General features: G+C 51.4%; 1 protein-coding gene and 1 long non-coding RNA gene across 8 annotated transcripts in view; one reads left to right on the forward strand and one right to left on the reverse strand.

The window, feature by feature from the left end:
• SEPTIN6 (septin 6) overlaps positions 1-18,317 on the reverse strand; it is a 66,860-nt gene extending 48,543 nt beyond the window's left edge. For 5 of the 7 annotated variants that reach the window (XM_040468006.1, XM_040468008.1, XM_040468004.1 and 2 more), the window contains exons 1-2: positions 12,395-12,475; positions 3,383-3,497 (exon numbers count right to left, since the gene is read on the reverse strand). In XM_040468006.1, coding sequence (XP_040323940.1) covers positions 3,383-3,497; positions 12,395-12,454 — 175 coding nt within the window. In that variant the 5' untranslated portion in view covers positions 12,455-12,475. Of the gene's footprint in view, positions 1-3,382; positions 3,498-8,184; positions 8,240-12,394; positions 12,476-18,190 lie in introns of those variants that run through there. The other 2 variants (XM_040468009.1, XM_040468010.1) reach the window with 2 other exon arrangements.
• LOC121025459 (uncharacterized) lies at positions 1,318-17,626 on the forward strand. The gene is made up of 3 exons (XR_005788050.1): positions 1,318-1,336; positions 8,409-8,411; positions 16,916-17,626. It is a non-coding gene; the product is annotated as an uncharacterized LOC121025459 (long non-coding RNA).
• Positions 18,318-20,071: the final 1,754 nt, after the last annotated feature.

A 20,071-nucleotide genomic window follows, 5' to 3' on the forward strand; every position in this document is an offset into this window, starting at 1 on the left:
GTCAGTGCGGAGCCCGCTTCGGATCCTCTGTTGCCGTCTCTCTGCACCTCCCCTGCTCGTACTCTCCCTAACCCAAAATAAAAATAAGTATCTAAAAAAAAATGGGGCGCCTGGGTGGCTCAGTCGGTTAAGCGTCCGACTTCGGCTCAGGTCATGATCTCACGGTTTGTGGGTTCCAGTCCCGCGTCGGGCTCTGTACTGACAGCGCAGAGCCTGCTTGGGATTCTCTGTCTGCCTCTCTCTGCCCCTCCACCCCTCAAAAATAAGTAAGTAAACTTTTCAAAAAATGTTTACTTATTTTTTGAGAGAGAAAGAAGAGAGCGTAAGCAGGGGAGGGGCAGAGAGAGAAATAGAGGATCCGAAGCAAGCTCTGCCCTGTCAACACAGAGCCTGAGCAGGGCTCAAGAACCACGAACCGTTGAGATCATGACCTGAGCCAAAGTCGGACGCTTAACCGACTGAGCCACCCAGGCGCCCCAATAGATAAACGTTTTTAAAAATGCCCTATGAAAAAAGAAGAGAAAATCCTTTGGGGGCATATAGTCTATGCCTTAACAGAATCATTTTATAACAGTCATTAAGGGAGTAAACCTGATAGTTATGCACAGGCGGTAAGCATGACAGAATGGCCACGGAAAGTCCCGGGAGAGAAAAGGTCACCTTCGGCAGTCAAGCTGCGGACCCTTCACCAAGTCAGTGACAGTACCCGGCCCCATGGCTGAGCTGAGATTGCAGCCTTAGAGCCATTCTAAACCACACGTGACCTTGGCCCAAATTGTGGGTTCTCTGAGCAATGACGGGGTTGTGAACACAGACAGAGAGCAGGATGCGTGAATCACAGGCTGTTTGGGATCAGGGATGGGGAATGAACTTAACCCAGGCCAGGTTGGGGGCATTCAAGGCAGGCGCCTGCGGCACCAAGAGAGGGGCTCATAGGGCTATTTCCGAGACCTGGCAAGCAGGGAAAGAAAGAGAGGGGGTGGGTCTTCGGGGGCGAGGGTCTCTTTCCGACTCTTCCCCCTCCTGAAGGGTCTGGGGCAGTTCCCCAGCAGGTGCACGCGGAAGCAGCTGTAGCCGTCCAGCACCTGGGTGGGAACCGGAGGACAGGGGTTTACTCTTTCTCCCACCCACTGCCTGGAGCTCGGCTGCCTCCTCCTCTGGGCCCTAGGGGAGCCCGTGGTCCCCAGATCCCATTGCCCTTCACCTCTCGCCCTCGGAGAGCCGTTCTGATTTACATGGCCTCCCTCCTGAAGCTGTACTCACCCACCCAACTGCACTCGGTTGAAAGGCTGCTGAGGGCGGCCCTGTCACTTCACCTTTCATCTCCTCAACTTCAGTACAGGTCATACGGAGCTCTGGGAGGAATGCCAAGGGAATCCAATATGTTTGTGCGGAAATCTTTCAGTAATCAAGTATTATGCGAAATAAGTTGGCCAATAGCCAAAGACTGGAGAGGTTTGGCAGTGCTAATATTGGATGTGATAGCACCTTGCGGTTGATCACCGTGGCTTCTGTTGATTTTGTGTCCTTCTCCTAACAGCATCTCATCATAACCACGAGCAGGCTTCTGGCATTTGAAGAATTAATGGCCTCGCTGCGGACTCTAAAGGCCCGTGACGCGTCATTCTGTAAAGCACACATTTCCATCTCACGGGCTCCCAAGCTGATGTGTGGGAGTGAGTCATTCGGCTAGTGAGTGAGCCTAGCTGACTGCCTGTCGTCCACACTGAGAAGTGGCCTTCTTCTCTCTTCATCTTCCAGCGGGCAGTTACTCACCTACAGAAAACGATCTGACAAAGGGTGCTAAGGGTAGAGGAAAAGAAAAATAACAAGTCCTAGAAAATGAATGAGCTTAGACAGAAAACAGAACTTTAGGGGCGCCTGGGTGGCTCAGTGGGTTTAGCGTTTGACTCTTGATGTCGGCTCAGGTCATGGTCTCACGGTTCATGAGATCGAGCCCCGCGTCGCATCGGGCTTTGCACTGACAGCAGGGAGCCTGCTTGGAATATTCTCTCTCTCTCTCTCTCTCTCTCTCTCTCTCTCTCTCTCTGCTCCCACCCCACTCGTGCTCATGTGCTCTCTCGCTCTCTCTCAAAATAAATAATAAAAAACAAGAAAGAAAACAGAACTTTAGACTACATTAAAAGAGTAAAATATCCAATTCAGCAGTGGTTCAGAGCCTCAATGAGAATGAGTTCCCCATACACTCTCTACAAAAATAAGGAAGAGCAATTAGCCAAAGTGTGTGAGTGTACCAACCAGCGGGAAAACGGACTCTATTATGGTATTTACACTACACAATCGTTAAGGTTTAGAAGTAGGTCGCTGAAAATACGCAGGTACACTTTACTGCACTGTGGAGTGAAAATTATATGCTGTGATTGTGTTTGCAAATTTGGGATTTTTTTTAAGGTCTTAAGGAGAGATTCTGAGAGACTGTCAAGGAGCTGTTGCTCCTCGGCTCCAAAGTGCCTTTGTATTCTCAAAGGATGTCGCCCCCCCCCCCCGCAGTTCGAGAAACAGTGGGAGGGGCCAAGGGGGTGGGCCAGACCTGGGGCTTTGTCCTGGCTCCGCCACTTATTCTGGGCTGCCTCCCCTGACTCTCTAATCCTCCCCAAATGTCTGGGTCTCCACCTGCCCCGGGAAGATACAAATGCCACTCGCTCCCTCTGCTCGCTTCGCAGAGTCCTGGTAAGGACTCAAATTGCTACCATGCTGAAGTGTTTGACAGGGATAACGAGTGTTTCCTGTGGGCTTAACTCATTCATTCATTCATTTCAGAAACATTCCTGAGCTCTCTTTGTGCTGTGATTGGCACATTCGAAGTGACCTTAGTCACTGGGGACATGGTCCCCACACTGGAGACTAGAGGTCCAGGTGGAGACAGGCTATAAGAGAATAAAAGAACTTGGCGCTCGGCTGTATGGTCCCTGAACTTGAGCTCCAACTGTGGCAAGCACAACAGGGCTGCAGAGGAACAGACAGCCCCAACCCACTGCCCACAGCTGGTGGGCAGGCACCCTTCCACAGCCACTACCTCCCCCGCCACCCAAATTCTGTCCGGCTCCGGTTTTCTCAGTCCAAAGGAACTTGACAGCCATAGCTGAGCCAGCCAGCACCCTGACCACATTTCCACAGGGTGTCACAGCGCTCAGTTTCCCCCAGGGTACGGCCACGCCTTCTGGTCTGGCCAGGGAAAACTATAATCACAAGCCGGCTGCTTACAAAAGCAAACAGAGGGATAAAAGAGGAAGAAGCGGGGAAAGCACTTTTGCAAATAGATCAGAATGGCTCAGTATTTAACCTAATTACCTGCAAAGCCACATCCAGCCATTAAGGATCCATATTCTGTAATAGAATTTCCTGCTATGGAAATACTCACCCACGCACAGGATGTTGAAGCAGAAACCCTGGCTGACTGACTTATTCACCAGCTGGTCGGGCAAGCTGTCAAACCCCACATGTCCAGCCAGGGGGACAGTTCGGCAGCCTTCACCCTAATTTGGAAGGGGAGGGAGGGGAGAAAAGGAAAACGTGCTTAAAAGCAACCTGGGTCTCACTTCTCATCCAAACGATCTCCGAGCGAGGAAGTAACGCACGCCCAGGCCCCGTGTGTCTTATCTTCCCATAGCTACTCCCGGCTCCAAAGCAGAATGGCTTAGAAATCACCACCGGCTTAGAAATCACAGATTCTTGGGGCACCTGGGTGGCTCAGTCGGATGGGCGCCCGACTTCAGCTCAGGTCATGATCTCGCGGATTGTGAGTGTCGAGCCTCTGTCAGTGCAGAGCCCGCTTCAGATCCTCTGCCCCCCTCTCTCTGCCCCTCCCCTGCTTGAGCTCTCAAAAAGAAATAAATATTAAAAAAAAAAAAAAAAAGAACGAACGAAATCACAGATTCTTAGGTACGGGCATCTCCAGGCTCCGCGATGAATGTCACCCTAGTTCCAGACACAGCAAACTGCAGAGGGGGCTCACGACAGGTGGGAGGGCGGGTTCAGGGGTTCACGGACTTGGGTTAACTCTTGCCTCCACCACTTACAAGCTGGGTAACCTCTCGGAGACCCCGTTTCCTCCCACGTCTGTCCTAGGAGACAGGGGGTCTCGAATGTGCCACAACGTACAACGAGCTTTAAGCACAACGCCTGGTCCATGCCTCTGTGCTCAGCGAACATTACAACAGGACTTCAAAAAAGCAGTTAGTCCTGTCTCGAGGGCATTTTGGGCAACCACAAAGGTGGCTCGGTGTAGAGGTTGAGAGACTAGGCTTTGACCTCTGACAGGTCTCTGTGTGAGAATCCTGCCTCCTTCACCTTCTGACCTCGGACAAGTTACTTAACTTCTCAGAGCCTCCCCACCTGTAAAATCGGGGACGCGTAGTTCCTAGCTCATAGGACAGGGGCGAGGAGGACACAGGATAATGTTCCTCAAGCACGGAACACGGTGCCGGGCCTGTGGTGGGCACTCCGTCAACAGCGGCACCTGTTTTTCTTGCACTGTGAGATCACCCATGTACTCGGACTCCCCCAAATAACACGCGATGCCATGGAACGCCTGTGTCTCCCCCCAGCCAGAGAGAGCGGCCTCCAGGCTTCCGCGGGACCCCTGGTCTCCACAGGGGTCGGCCAGGCCAGTCGCAGCCCCGCAAAGCAGAGGGCCTTTGCTTCCTTCACCTGCTAGTCCCAGAGCTTCCTATCGTTAATGGTTTTACACCAAGATTTCGGTCAACCGGAAAGGCGCCGAGAGCAGTCCAAGAAGGGCATGGTTAGTGCCAGGAGGCCCGCACCGGCATCCCGGGCTGTTTGTTCTAGCAGGCCGTCTTCGTGGTCGACTGCACCTGCTTTGAGCCTAGGTCCCACGGAGAGGGATGGGCTGGGCCCCCTCAGCAGGTCTTCCAAGAGCGAGAGACAGGATCAGGGCCGGGAGCGCCATCTGGCAAGTTCATTACCCTCACGCGTCTCACCCCTCCCCCCACACTCCCGGTGGAGTATTCCTGACACAGCCATATGCCACAGTCTGAGTTGGCGTATTCTGGACCCCAGAGGGGCGCCCGTAAACAGCTGGGTTTCATGCGTGGCCCACACCACTCGGGGCTTGTTCTACACACACCCCTTTCTGCTTCCCCTCACCCTCCACCCCTTTTCTCCTTTTTCTTAACGCAGACGAACGAAGGTGGAAGTTTCCCACCGTTTGCTCTCGGTCCTCACCACTGCAGGGGAGAGAGACTTAAGGGCCAATATGCTTTCTCGATGGATCCTCCTCCGTAGCGGGTGTCGGAAATTGGGACAGACTCAGAGCTGAGGTTTCCTGAGCCGCATTTTATCGCCCCTGGCCGCCTCTTCCTGTGTCCAAATTCAGCACCGTGCAACTCTGGCCTCTGGTCCAAGGGCCAAAAGGAGAGGAAAGGGACTTTTCAAACTGAACGCAGTGGAGAGATGGGGCGAGCCCCACACCTGATGCTTAAAGACTTACGTCACTGTCAACAAAAACTCACAAGAACCTCCCATGTGCCCCTTCCCCGTTACCTCCCACCTAGCACAGTGCCGTAAAGAGTAGAAGGAAGCGTGTATGGGCTTTATTCCCTAGGCAACGGGGTGTGGGGGCCCTTTGAGTGTCTTGAGCGGGGAGAGCCACGATACAGGTTTTCGAAAGATCATTCCAGCTGCGGGGTGTTTGACTGACTGATTGGAGAGAGCGAGCAGAGGCAAGAAGACAGAGGACTCCACTAACACGGACCTGGCAGAGAGGCATCCAGGCACCGTGCCAATACGTGCTGCTTGAACTGAGCCGATCTGACTTGGGACTCAGGAGGGAGGAACAAACTTGAGAGATGTCCTAAAGAAGGGCGATCGCTCAATCAGCGATTGGTGAAGAGAGGGTGAAGGGACAATCAGAGCTCTAAGGCTGCAAGGTTCTAAGCCTGGGAGCTTGGATTGGTGATGGCACCATGGACAGAAAAGAGAGAAGCCAGGAAAGGGTGCTCGCTTAGTGGGGAAGTTGAGGATTCTGGTTTTAGATAAGCTATTACGTTTCCCTCCGGTCTGTATACCTTTTGTTTCTTACAAAATAGGGATAATTCTGTATGCTCCTTTACAAAACCTGGCGCATAATATAGTATGGACCTTTTCTTGAGAAATGAAGCATACTTCTAAAACACTATTTGTGTTGGCCATATAGCATTCCATTGTAGGAATTCACCATATTTTCTTAAGTAATCTTCCACTGCTAGACGTTTAGCATGTTTCCAAGTTTTAAACAGTATGAACAATAATTCTCATTCTTACAGGTGTGCATAGATCTTTGATTATTTCCTTAAGTTGAACCCCTAGAATTGAAGCCTGCTGGGTCCAAAGGCACACACATTTCAAAGACTTCAGTACAGGGGCACCTGGGTGGCTCAGTCCGTTAAGCATCCGACTTCGGCTCAGGTCATGATCTCACAGGTCGTGGGTTTGAGCCCCGAGTTGAGCTCTGTGCTGACGGCTCAGAGCCTGGAGCCTGCTTCCGATTCTGTGTCTCCCTCTCTCTCTCTACCCCTCCTCCCCTCAGGTTCTGTCTTTCTCTCTCTCAAAAGTAAATAATCATTACAAAAATTTTTTGAAAAAGAAAGACTTCAGTACACGCTGAGGAATCACTCAACAGAGAATAAATAGTACAAAGGTCTACTTCGGCCACCAATATGCAATAGTGTCTGTTTGCCCACACTTAGACCAACACCAAGTTTCTGAGGCTTTTTAACCACTGGGAATGGAATCATTGAAAACTGGTATCACAACATTTAGTTTGCACATGAAGGGGAACATTCCTTTTATTGTGTATTCTGTATTGTGTATCTATACACGCATTGTGCATATGCACACATGTACGTGAGTTGCCTATTCAAGTCCTCGCCCATTTTTTAGAACATAGGTGTCTGTCTCTGTCTTCTGGATTTGTAAAAACATTTTATATGGTAAGGACAATAAGGCCGTTTTGATTTTCTGGTGAGATATGCAAGAGAAGAAATCTGACAAGTACTTAGCAATATGGGATTGTAGGCTCAAGGAGAATTCAGCACTGGGGGATGAATTTAGAAGTGGGAGGAAATTGGATGTGTTCTTTAAGAGATAGTACAGGGAGAAAAGAGCTAGGCACTGAATGCAGGAAATGTCCATAAGTAAGGAATGGAAGATGAAAAGGAGTCTTCCAAGACGGGGGAAATGATCGGAGAAGTTGGAGGTGACCCAACAGTCTTCTAGCACCAGAGACCAAGGTTGAAATGAGGAAGAATTACAGAGAGCTAACCATTAGTCTGGATTTGATGAAGGTCACTGGTGGCTTTAGAATCCCTATTTTTCTCTGTATCTTTTTACCCAGTGTCCATCCAATACACCAAAATTAACTGGAAGGTTATGGAGACTTGGAAGCATGGGAGCTGGTTACTGTGTTCTTCCTGCTAAAGATTTAAGCAGCAAACTGTTTAAAAATATTTATTTATTTTGAGAGAGAAAGAGAGCATGTGCACAAGTGGGGGAGGGGCAGAGAAAGAGAGAAAGAAAGTATCCCAAGCAGGCTCCGCACGGCCAGCTCAGAGCCAGATGCGGGGCTCAATCCCATGAACCATGAGATCATGACCTGAGCAGAAACCAAGAGTCAGACGCTCAACCGACTGAGCCATTCGGGCGCCCCTAAGCAGCAAACTTTTTGTCTCAAGGCTTAGAGTCGAGAAAGCTTCAAAAATGTATTTGTATATATATTTCCTGCTTTAGGAAATCCTGTCTAGTGAGCACTATTCACTCTTGTTTTGATGAATCTTATAAGATGTCAAGGTCATCATGAGTGTCAGTTCTCATTGTTCAGAGCTAAATATGTGGAGGTAAAAAAGGACATCGGACTGAATGTACACTGACCCCAGGACAGCCCTGGAAGTTTCTTCCCCCTCCCTCACTAAAGTTCTGCTATGTCATCTCTCTCCTCTTTCTCCTTAAGGTGGCCTGATGAATTGAGGTCTTGATTACAATGTGCACCAGAGAAGATGGAAATGACAACCCAACGCTAGTATCTCAAGTTATCACCTGAGTAGCAGGTGGTGCCACGTTCAAGGCTTGAACTGAGAGGCTAGAAGGATCACAGTCAACAAAATGTTAAAGGGCCCGTCTCCTGTCCCCCTGCAACCTCCCCTGGGAATCTATTCTACAGAAACTCACGTGTCTGTGCAAAGATCCACGTATAGGGAAATTCATCCCAGCCTCGATTACGATACTGAAAAGCAAGGGGGAAAACCCACAGATGTCTGGTAAGAAAAATATTGAACTAAATTGTGATACATGCATAGTCTGGAATATTCTGCAGCCATTGAGAAGAATGTGGTAGGTCTGTATATTCTGATGCAAACATCTCCAAGACATATTTATATTGTAGCAAAAAGAAGCTCGTAGTACAATAAGCACAGTAAGAGCCCATATATGCAAAAAAAAAAAAAAAGCCTTATATATGTGTATTTGCACATAAATGTATGTGAGTGCATAGAAAGGGGACAGAAAGGAACCCACTAAACCAGGAACGGTGGCTACCTCAGGGGAGCAAGGTGGAAATGCGGGGGAGGGGGGGGGCTTCCTCAGGGGGACATTCAATGTGCTTCTGTATTGTTTGATCCTTTTACAGCATGAATGTATTCACACATTACCTGTGTCATTTAAAAACATGTTTAGTACAAGAAAAGAGTTCTCACTCAGCTTTGCAGCAGAGGTAATTAGGATGCAGAGTCTGAGAAGAGCTAAAAGAAAGGCAAAATGAAAGAAGGCTCCCTCGAATCGAGAGAGCCCCCCCTCCCCTCCCCTCCCCAATTCCATTTCCTGTTTTCTCCCCATCTGCAGTCACCTGCGGTTTGAAATACGTTATACCACATTTCATATCACAGGCAGAAGCTCTGCCCTCTTTCTCTTCCGCCTCCTCCCCTGAAGACACACCAATCTCATTTTTTAATTGAATATTCAAAGGTTCGTGTTACGAAGAACGAGTTATGGCGGTTCCAGCTGTGCATCTTCCTCTCACTGCCGTTACTCGGAAAATAAAGAGTCCCATAAGCACCCAAGTGGGCAACCCCTGGCCCCTTCTACCCACCCCCCCTCGCCCCGCCCCTCTTCCAACCTTAGTGGCATAGGAAGCAAACAGTATATGAGGCCCTTGGGAACTGAAGGTGCGTCAATATCAATGGAGTTTCTGGCCTCCTGTTTCAAGCCCCGTGGCTAAGTCAGTAGCTGAGGTTCTCAAGGATGAGACCAAAACCAAAAGGTTGGAACTCATTGCCGACCACTGGCCTTTCCCTAAACTTGCTCCTCTGGCCTCTCTGCACCTCGTCGTAGACACACTGAAATAGGATTCTCTCGTGGGCCTGATCTCTCACACCTTCCCTTTTCTCCATCATAGACCCTGCAAACCTTCAGGATGATCAAAATCAGTGAATAGTTCAGTGATGCACAAAGGAATATTAAACAGCTGATACAAATATCTTCTAAGAATATTTAATGACAAGGGAGCACCTGGGTGGCTCAGTCGGTTAAGTGTCCGATTTCGGCTCAGCTCATGTTCTCCCAGTTCGTGGGTTTGAGCCCCGGCGTCAGGCTCTACGCTGACAGCTCAGAGCCTGGAGCCCACTTCGGATTCTGTCTCTCTGTCTCTCTCTCTCCCTCTCAAAAATAAATAAACATTAAAAAAATTAAAAAGAGGGGCGCCTGGATGGCTCAGGCAGTTAAGCTGACTTTGGCTCAGGTCATGATCTCACAGTTCGTGGGTTTGAGCCCCATGTTGGGCTCTGTGCTGACAGCCCAGAGCCTGGAACTTGCTTCAAATTCTGTGTCTCGCGGGGCGCCTGGGTGGCGCAGTCGGTTAAGCGTCCGACTTCAGCCAGGTCACGATCTCGCGGTCCGGGAGTTCGAGCCCCCGTCGGGCTCTGGGCTGATGGCTCAGAGCCTGGAGCCTGTTTCTGATTCTGTGTCTCCCTCTCTCTCTGCCCCTCCCCCGTTCATGCTCTGTCTCTCTCTGTCCCAAAAATAAATAAACGTTGAAAAAAAAAATTAAAAAAAAAAGAAAAAAAAAGAAAAAAAAAATTCTGTGTCTCCCTCTTTCTCTGCCCCTCCCCCGCTCTCTGCCTGTCTGTCTCTTAAAAATAAACGTTAAAAAAAGTTTAATGAAAAAAATTTAAAAGAATATTTAAGGAAAAGGAAAAATGATCACCAAATATGATCAAGCAAATAACAAAACAAAACCCCAATCATTCCAATCATGGGGGGCGGGGAGTGTAGATGTATTTTTGAAAGCTTGGAAGAATATTCAGGTGACTCTTGAACAACACAGGTTTGAAGGGCCTGGGTCCACTTATACGTGGATTTTTTTTTCAATAAATACAAGGTAGTCCTATAAATGTATTTTCCCTCCCTTATGTTTTTCTTAATAACATTTTCTTTTCTCTACTTTATTGTAAGAATATAAGTATAGAATACATACAACATACAAAGTAGGTGTTAATGTTACTATTTATGTTATCAGTAGTAAGACTTCCAGCCAGCAATAGGCTGTTAAGTTATTAAGTTTTGGGGGAGTCAAAAGTTATACGTGGAGTTTTGACTGTGTGGGGGTCAGTGCCCTTAACCCCTGCCTTGTTCAAAGGTCAACTTTACACCAGAATGGTGACAATGGTTACTTTTGGGTGGAGGGAATGCAGGTTGTTGCTTTTCTGTGTTTCCCAAATTTTCTACAATAGGCATATTTTACTTTGGGGGGGGGCATAGTTTACTTTTATAACCAGAATAAAAAGATTCCTTTCTAAAAAAAGATTCTATGATGATACTTTCCTAGGCAGGGAAGCAGCCTCGGCTTTTGTGGCAAAATCTTCAGCTACAAGTACCAAAAAAAGGTGCTTTAACATACAGATAACTAGAAAATTCGGTTAAGTATTCAGCTTTCGGGCAGTTTTATTGTATGTAAACACTTATTTTAGCAATAATACAATAAAACCCTATTATTATCCTTATTATAACATTACTATGATATCTACATAACTTATTATTATACAGTATAACTTATTATTATAAGGATTCATGTGAACCAGCAGTCGAGTCACATATCCGGAAACATGCCGCTAAAAGACTTGATGAAGCAATCAGGTGGACGAGAGCCCGATCTGCTGCCTCCAGCGCCACCAAGAGAGCGGACGCCACTGTATCATCAGCCATAAGAACCCCCAAAAGCCCCAGAAAAGCCTTTCGGTGGGGGGGACGGGGGGCCGGGCAGCTTAGGGGGCCCTGGGGAGGCACGAAGGAAACCATGCTTACCATACAGGGAGAAAGGTCCGTTTGGGGCAAATCCAATAGATGAAACTCTGGATTTTAATACACCAGATCAATTCCTGAGTGGCTTTTCATTCTATAAAAGGACTCGCAGCAGGATTCCATTAAATGGCCAGCTCTCCTAGCGCATTTAAGATGGGATTCAATAGACAGAAATTCAGCTGTCGCGTACCTCTATAAGACGACAATGGCAACACACCCCCACCTGGACAGACTGTCTGAAGGGCTGTTTCTATTCCACTTAGAGAGACCCTGCTGAGCTAAAAGCACAGACTTGCCTTTTCCACAACTCTGTCTCTCCACCCAGCTCAAGGAGTCAAAGCAGGGAAGAGATGGAGTTAACCACCTCGGTCGGAAGCAGAAGCAGGCAAGAGCCTCAAAGAAATTCAGCTGCGGGACCAGGAAACACTCAGAACCACACAAGGCTGGAGCTGGTAACACCCTTCGGGCTCCGACCCACTCCGACCCGCTCATGTTACAAAAGGGGAAAGAGAGACTCAGAGAGAGGAAGTGACCTGTCCAGAGTCACAGAGTGATTTAGTGGCCGAGGAGTGGTGCTGGGCTCCAGGGCCCTGTCGAGAGGACTGCTACTCTCAAATGGAAAAAGCTGACTGCAGTGACAGACTTCTTTACGCAGCTGAAATGTGAGGGCATGGGGCATGGGGCCTGTGGCCTGATGACAGTCCAGAGGGAGGAGGGTCACGGAACACGACCTGGAACCCTATGGGCTCCGCAAGGCGGCTCCCACCCACGGAAGGCAACTGAGGCCGCAGAAGCCATGGAGGGGCTGGTCCTCCTCTTCTGGGTTCCCTCTGCCCTTTCTCTCCCTTCGGACTGGGGCCTAAGCCTCCGGCCCGGGGCCACTCCACCCAACTGGCCAGATTCTAGGTACAACAGCTCTACCTCAGGCCAGGGGCGACCTCTGCTCAGGGTGGGTCAGCCTCTCCCACAAGAGCCAGACTTCAAGCCAGGCTCTTTAAACAGAGTTTTCTAGGTGTTCTGGTCACTGTTATCTCCAATCTGCTAAAAAAAAAGAAAAAAAAAAGAAAAAGAAAAAAGGTTTACTCACAGGCCTCTGGATGAATGCCCAACTGTCCTCTAGGGAGCCTGAATTTGCCTCTGCCTCCATCTGGTCTCATTTAAAGTGGATCTGAAAAAACCCAGTTCCTGCCTCAGCGCCGGTGTTCAGAGCTGGGGGCCTCTGCTGGGAAAGGAAACCCAACACTACCTCACACCTCATCAGGGTCGCCAAAGCGGGGTTCTGCTCCCGCTCTCCCCCACCCTGGGGTCTTCAATGGGGGGGGGGGGTCAGAGGGGGCCCTGGCCGGAGAAACCAGAGCCCTGAGTCCTGTCCCCGCGGAGGCCTGCAAATCTCTTCCCCCGTCCCCTGTAAGTGAGTGGAACGGATGACCCAAGCCCAGGGCGAGCTGAGAGCACGTGTCACAATTCAGCAGATGGCTGCCTTTAATGGGGAGACACAGGACAAGAGGATAACATTTTTTCTCACCCTCCTGAGCATGTGGCCTCCTTCCTCTGTGCAAGCAGCGGAGAAACCCACGGTTTCAAATCCCAGCAGCAAAAGCCTTCTCCTGCCAAACTGAGGAGGAAGGGTCTGTGTTTCTAATTTATTCTGCACCCCCCCCCCAAGTTGTTACTTAAAATAATCCATCATTACACGGCTGGTGGCTCCAAGATTTTTATTTAAAGCAATATGGAAAGAAAGAAAAAGAACGAAAACCCACACGTAACCCGTGGCTGTGCTATCTGGGATTTAAGCTGAGGATCTTTTTAACATCACCGAGTCTTCAAAGAACCCAAGTATACTCTTCTCTGACCCGAGTGTGCTGGCGGGGGTGGGGGAGAGGCGGTGAAAAGACGGGGAAGTTGGGGTAATGGCAGGATTTTTATTGCTTAGAAACATCACGAAAAGGGCAGGTTTGGCTTTTATTTATTTATTTATTTATTTATTTATTTATTTATTTTTTAATGAATCTGTGTCATCTGTTATGTGTTTCATTGTTTCGTCCACTGACCAGCGATATCGCTTTGGACTAAGTCACTTGGTCTCCCCGTACCCATAAATGAAGAAAACAGGAATACTTGTTCAGGAAGCTGTTGGGAAAAATGAAATACAGATGGAAGCATTTGGAGATCGCTGAAAGAAACATGTTATACTTATCTATGGTATTCTCTGTCTTCCTCTTCTCTTTCTCTTTCTTCAATGGGGTCTTAAAGTACATGCAACTTAAAAGCCCTTCTCAATTGTTCATGCTAATACGAAACCACGGCTCTGATAATCCAGAAACCCAGGCAAGTCCAGAAATCAGTCCTATTTAGTTTTGGAATACCTTTTTCCAGGGGGCTTATCTTCCTAATTAGTTTTGCTCAGGCTAATGCTCCGGGTTTGTTCCCTTACGGCACACAAAGGGAGGGGCCATGCTGGGTAACAAAGCCAGCAATTAACAGAAAATTTACAGCAGAGACTCCACAAGGTAAATGCTATGCACATGACTGCAGATCAAAATCTCATTATGCTATACAGACAAATCGCTCAGCTGTAATGCAGTTTTGTAATAAGAACACCGCTACCACTCAACATTTCCAGGATTTAGGAAATGAAAGGAAACGGGACTGATTCCTGCCTGTCATCTGGAAGCTTTCGGAGGGCACGGTCCTGTGTGCCTCGGCACCACCATATCCCCGGCACCTGGCACAGGGCCTGGCGGAGTTGGTGCCCAACCAACTCTGTTGGAGGAATGAATGAATGAGAACAGAAGCGTGTGAATTAACACATGAGATGTCCCCGGCCCGGGAGCAGGGTGAGAAATCAAGCATCTTCACACCTACCCCTTTCTTAGCTGAAGCCCTCAGGAAGCCTTTCCAGTCACCCACCGCCCCCGTTCACGGCTGGATTAGGTCCACTTGTAGTGAATTCTTACAGTAGGCGGCAGCTCCTTGTGCCGGCAGCTCCTTGTGCATGGACCACAATGGTAATCACATGGCTATTGAAATCTGCCTCCATTATTAGATTGTAAACTCCCTGAGGGAAGGAAGGGCTGTGTGCCTTTGGTGGGGGGAGGGGAAGACATTGTCGTCCCCTCCCCCCACCCTTTTTCTTTTGAAAAGTCTCAAACACCTAGAAGAGTTAGAAAAATGGTACAATGATCACCCATATACCCTTGACTTAGATTCAATAACTTGTTCTATTTGGGGCCATGTAAATTTTCGTCTGTGCTGTATCCTCAGTGAAGGTATGGGTACATACTGGGGCTTTGCTCTCCCGGGTCGGGGTATAATATTACTTTTAGTGTGAGGTGGTAGATATGGCTGAGGCTGGAGCTTCAAGGGAAATCAAGGGTTAGGTGCCATTTGATAGCAAAGATCAGAATGCAGAGACCAGCTTCTCCCCGCCCTGGAGGCGGTTGCCCTGAGACAGCTGCCCCAGACCAACCCCAGGTAAGGCAAAGTTAGCCCCTGCAAGATCCTTCATTAGGGAGAAAGACCATTACCGGGCTGCCAGTGGAGGAGAGCATCGTTGCCCACATTGTGGGATTGGTTCAAGCCAGAACCAATGAGCCGTTCTTTCTATGGGACAGCACTTACAGTCTGGACCCCAAAACACAACATTGAAAGAAACAGCTCGATGAAAGGGCCAGAAGATACCGCCCCTGAGGCCTGGGCTGTGCCTTGCTTGGTTACCATGGAGAAGTCATATGACCTCAAAGAGTACATCCTGGGGCACCCAGGTGGCTCAGTTGGTTAAGTGTCCAACTCTTGGTTTCGACTCTGGTCACGATCTCACAGTTCGTGAGTTCGAGCCCTGCATCGGGCTCTGCACTGATGGTCCGGGGCCTGCTTGGGATTCTCTCTCTCTGTCCTTCCCACACTCTCTCTCTCTCAAAGTAAATAAATAAACTTAAACAAAAAGTATATATTAATAGCAGCCCAAGCCACCTCACGGGCAGTGGTTGGGAGTGGGGATATCCCAAGAATCTTCTACAGTTCTCTATTTCACAGCAGCCACAACTGGTCTCTCCAACTAGACCATAAGCTTACAAGCCAGAAACTATGTCTACTACTTTTCTTTTTTCATATAGTTGACCAGGGCTAGCCATAGTGCTGGACACTGAGCAGTCAAAAATAAACATCTGTGGACGCAATGGAGAGAGAGTTTTGTCACACAGAATCTTTGTGGTGTTCATTCAGATGGGATCGGGTTGTGTTGTGTACGCCAGAGCTGAACTTCCAAGCTCCGTGCATGCCCAAAGAAGGGTCCTATCCAACAATTCTGTGGCCTGTTTTAAGTCACTAATGATGTTGCCTTACTAGCCATGGTGACCCTCAACCACACACACACACACGCACACGCACACACACACACACACGCGTGCCCCAGAGCAATGCATGTGTGGCACCATGTCCCGGAGCTCATTCAAAAGAACTCCTGAGCTAGGTTTATTCTCCAGACTTCTCTTTCCAAACCCCGCATGCATATTCCTTGGAAGAAACAAACAGCCATCAGCCGTCCAAGGTCTCCTGAGTTAATTCCATCTTCCCCAGGCGAATTACAACTTCTTGCAGACACAAAGAGCAGAGACAAATGACACATAAACAAGAGCTTTACAGCCTGGGGGAGGGGGGCAGGGAGAGTGACGTCAGTTTTCCCAGAAACCCATTTATCCCGATAACAAGGTTTCAAGTGCTGGGGCTGCTCTTTCAGCTTCAGAATCTGGCATACAATTAAGTTCTTCACCATGCAGTATGGGCAAGGCCAGCCAGAGCAAACGGGGACCATGCAAAGCAAACCAAATGGCCCTAAACCACCCCCAACTCCCATCCGCAGAACAAAGGGGACCTCCGGGTGGCCCAAATTGTGCCTGAGGTGAAGCACAACCTTCTGGAATGTTCCCCTTTACAACATCTGCCCTGCAATCCTAATCCAGGCAAGGGGGACTGGCGGCAGAGTATGGACAGGTCGATGCAAATTAATTAGCTGACAAGAAAAATCATTAGCATCCTTTTTGGTCACTAAAAATGGAGCAAGTGTAATCCAGGAGAATAATCCCTCGACTTCGGCCCTGCCATCTCTAAAATGCAGGTTAACAGGGAGCAGAAAAGCTCTCTGAGAACCCTCAAGATGCCACAGCAATAAATATTACAGTGCCAATCTTAGAGCGAAGAGAATTCTCTCAAATTCCACAATCACAGAGCACTGTCTCCTATCTACTGGTCCTTGCACATCAACATAAAGAGCTGGGTTGAGGTCTACAGGGGTTGGGGAGGTCCAAATGAAATCACCGTGCCCTTCCAAACAGGGACCAGAGGGGTGTCATGAATTCATGTATACCCTGTAGAGAAAATGCTATCAGATTCTGAAAACAGATTTTGAAAACAAATCAATTTCAATGGCACCAGATACCTAGAGGCTTTTTTTTTTCTTTCTTTTTGTACTGGAATTGCAGTGCATGGATTATTTCCCTGAAGAAGTAAGCCACAGGGTTTAAAAACTTGCGTGTGTGTGTGTGTGTGTGTGTGTGTGTGTGTGTGTGTGTGTGGTTCGGAGATTTCCATCAAGTTCCAGAACATCAAGTTCTTCCTCACCAAAGAGTGTAGGTAACTGTGGGCTTCTTAAAATCTCAGACACCCGTGGATGAAAAGAAAGGCTAGATTGTTGCCCCAAATGGAATCATCCCCTCCCTGTGCAACCACGCCTCTGGTCTGAAAACACAAAATAAAATAAATAAATAAAAACCAAACAAACAATCATGGAGCCTCAGGTCACTTCAGTATGATTTCTCTGAACATCCCAGGCTGGAAAACTTCAGTTCTTTAAAAGAACATTTTTTTTTTTTTTCTCCAGAGTCTGCTGCCAACAAAAAGAGAGACGGCATCGCTTTTACAAGCCTCACACTTATTTTCCTGAGTCCCCGCAGAAAGAAGCCGGCTCCACAGGTTTTGGCATACCAGCCCAATTACACCGAACACGGAATCCAGACAGACACCCAGTGGCCCGCAAAACCCGGGTCAGGTAGCCAGAAACATGCCAAAATACGCAGCCAGCCACCTACAGGCCAGCGAACTGCACCCCCGCCCCCACCCCCGACACACACAAATGGGACCCAGAGGCAAACAGCACAGAGGAGTCGGGACACACGCGCACACACCACGGGGGTGAGCGCACGCAGAGAAACAGGCGGACTCATCTAGGGTCACAGACAACCCGGGCGCCGCCGCCCGCCGGGGAGGCACGAGTGCGCGCGCGTGCACTCACACGCACACGGTGATACACACACACAGCCGCAGTCACATATGTAATGCACATGGAGAAACCCTACCCCCCCGCCAGTCACCTCCCCGCCCCCCTCACCGCTCACCGCCTCCTGCCCCAGGCTCACCCCAGCCCCGCGCCCCTCTTGCAGGGGAGGCCCGGGTCCCGGCCGGCGTCTGGGCTCCGGGGCGCGGCCCGGCGCCAGGAGGAAGCAAGGCCCGGGGGGAGGGGAGGGGGGGCGGGGGGGGCCGGGGACCCCGAGGGCTAGGCGGCTGGCGCGGCCATTCATTCGGCAACGCCCAGCGGCGCGGCGGCAGCTGCAGCGAGGGAGGCGGCGGCGCTCTCTGCGGCTCTCGGGCAATGCAAGTTCGGCCGCCGGCCCGCAGCCTCCGCCGGGGCCCCCACCCGCCCGCCGCCACCGTTCCCGGGGAGCGGCCGGGAGAGTGAGCCGCTGACCCCGGGAGCAGAAGTCCCGCCGCGCCTCGGCTCCTGGATGCTGCCCGCTGCCCTCCTCGCCGCAGTGGCGGCGGCGGCGGCGGCGGCGGCCGGGTCTCCTCCGCCCTTCCCAGGCTCCCGGCACCCCAGCCCCGCACTCACCACCTGGCGAGCTATATCGGTCGCTGCCATCGCTCCTGCGTCCGCCAGGGCTGCCACGGGTGCCGCCGCCACCGGAGCTACAGCACAAGAAACAGCGGAGCTCCACCGACAAAGAGAAAGTGTTACACTTCGGGCGCGACCAAGTCCGGTGGGGGGAGGTGCAAGGGAGGGGCCCCCGCGCCGCTGCTCCAACCCCAGCCTCCCCTCGCTGGCCCACCCCTTCGGAAGCGGGGTACGGGGAGGGGGCGGATTTCGCGTGCCGCTTCCCCCTGCGGCGAGCCCCGTTCCAATTCTCCCTGTAACCTCGGCTGTAGGCCTTTGCGAAGGGGGGCGGGGGCTCCCCTCGGTGACCACGTCCTCTGCCCCCCCCCGCCACTGGGCTCCGTGGTACGTCCCGACCTCTGCTGAATTGTCACACCCCCCTGCTCTCGCCTTACATCCCCGAGTCCCCAGACCCCAGAGGCTGGGAGGGAACCCCCGCCCCTCCCCCTCCCGCGCACAGCTCGGCGGCTGAGCTCTGCAGTCGCCCCCCTTCACTCCTCCCCGTCCCCCGTCCCCCCTCTTCTTGTCCTCCCAGATCTCCGGGTGCTCCGGAGGGAGCGCCTGCGGCTGGGGACTCGAGGCTCCAGCACACCTCCTCCCCCCGCCCACCCCACCCCCAGTGGCCCGGGAGTGCGGCTGGGGCCGGAGTGGGGTGGGGGGGCAGCTGCGGCACCTGCCGCTCCACGGTGGAGCTTAGAAAGGGGGCAGTTGGGGGGAGCCGCACTGCGGCCCCGCAACTGAGCTGTGACGTGCGGAGTCTGGGACCAGCGGACTCGAGGTCCCCTTCTGCCCTGGGGTTTCCGAGCCTCGGATGCTGTGGACTATAATTTCGTGGAGGCGAGCTCACCACTGTTGGGTACTTAATACAGACGGACCCCACGCCTCCTCTCCCTACCAAGCCCTAGGCGCTCAGCGAGTGAGCCGGGGCTCAGACCACCACCCCCTTGTAGTGCCGGGGCCGCCGGGGAGTCTCAGAGGAGGAGCGTGGGAGTGACGCGGGGCGGCCTCCGGTGGCTCTGTCCCGCCCGGATTTCCCCTTCACCTTCGCTCAGCCCGGGAGAAGGCGGCCGGCTGTGCGCAGTGAGAACCTCCGAAGGCGGAGGCTGTGCCAGCCTGCTTTCCTCTTCCTCTCGGCCAACCGCCGCCGCGGGTCCTCTCCCTTGCCCGCGGCACCCCTCCACCTCTCTGGCCCTGAAGCCCCCCGCCCCTCTCCCGGGAGCGGCTCCTTCCTAGCTCCCTGGGACTAGCGAACCCTGGCCCACTTGGCGTGCCCGAGGCTCTAGCGGCCGGACACCCTGCTCCGCTCCTCAATAGGGCTGGTGCCCTGGTCTCGGAGAGGCACACAGACCCTCGAGTGGAACCCGGGACCGCAGGGGTAGGCCGGGCCATGGGCAAAGGCCGGGACAGCGAGGTGGCCCCGGATGGGGCGGAGGAGATGGCCCGAGAGCGGCCCAAAGGCGGGAGCGGCGGAGGGGGAGGCAGGAGGGAGGAAAGAAGAAAAACAGGAACCAGGGAGAGAGAAGGAGAGGGGACCCGATACAGAAGCCCAGGCCTGGGGAGAAGGAGGGAAGGCAGAGAAATGGGGTGGCCACATGAAGTGTCTCCCTGGCACTTGCTTCCACCTGCCGGGACAGTGCTTCTCACACTGACTCGGGGAGCTCTCTCCATGCGCAGTGTGAACCGGGACTCGGCAAAATGCATCCCCAGTGCCTAGTTCTGGGTAGGGCATCCAGGAAGTGCCCAATTAAACGTTTCCTGAACAGGAGGGCAGGGGATTTTGGATGGGGGAGGGGCGGGTACAGAAGAAAGACACACAATGAGAGGGTAGCAGTCGGGACA

This window comes from Herpailurus yagouaroundi, unplaced genomic scaffold (genome assembly GCF_014898765.1).
Source record: "Herpailurus yagouaroundi ecotype Mexico unplaced genomic scaffold, PumYag 67641, whole genome shotgun sequence".
NCBI classification, from domain to species: domain Eukaryota; kingdom Metazoa; phylum Chordata; class Mammalia; order Carnivora; family Felidae; genus Herpailurus; species Herpailurus yagouaroundi.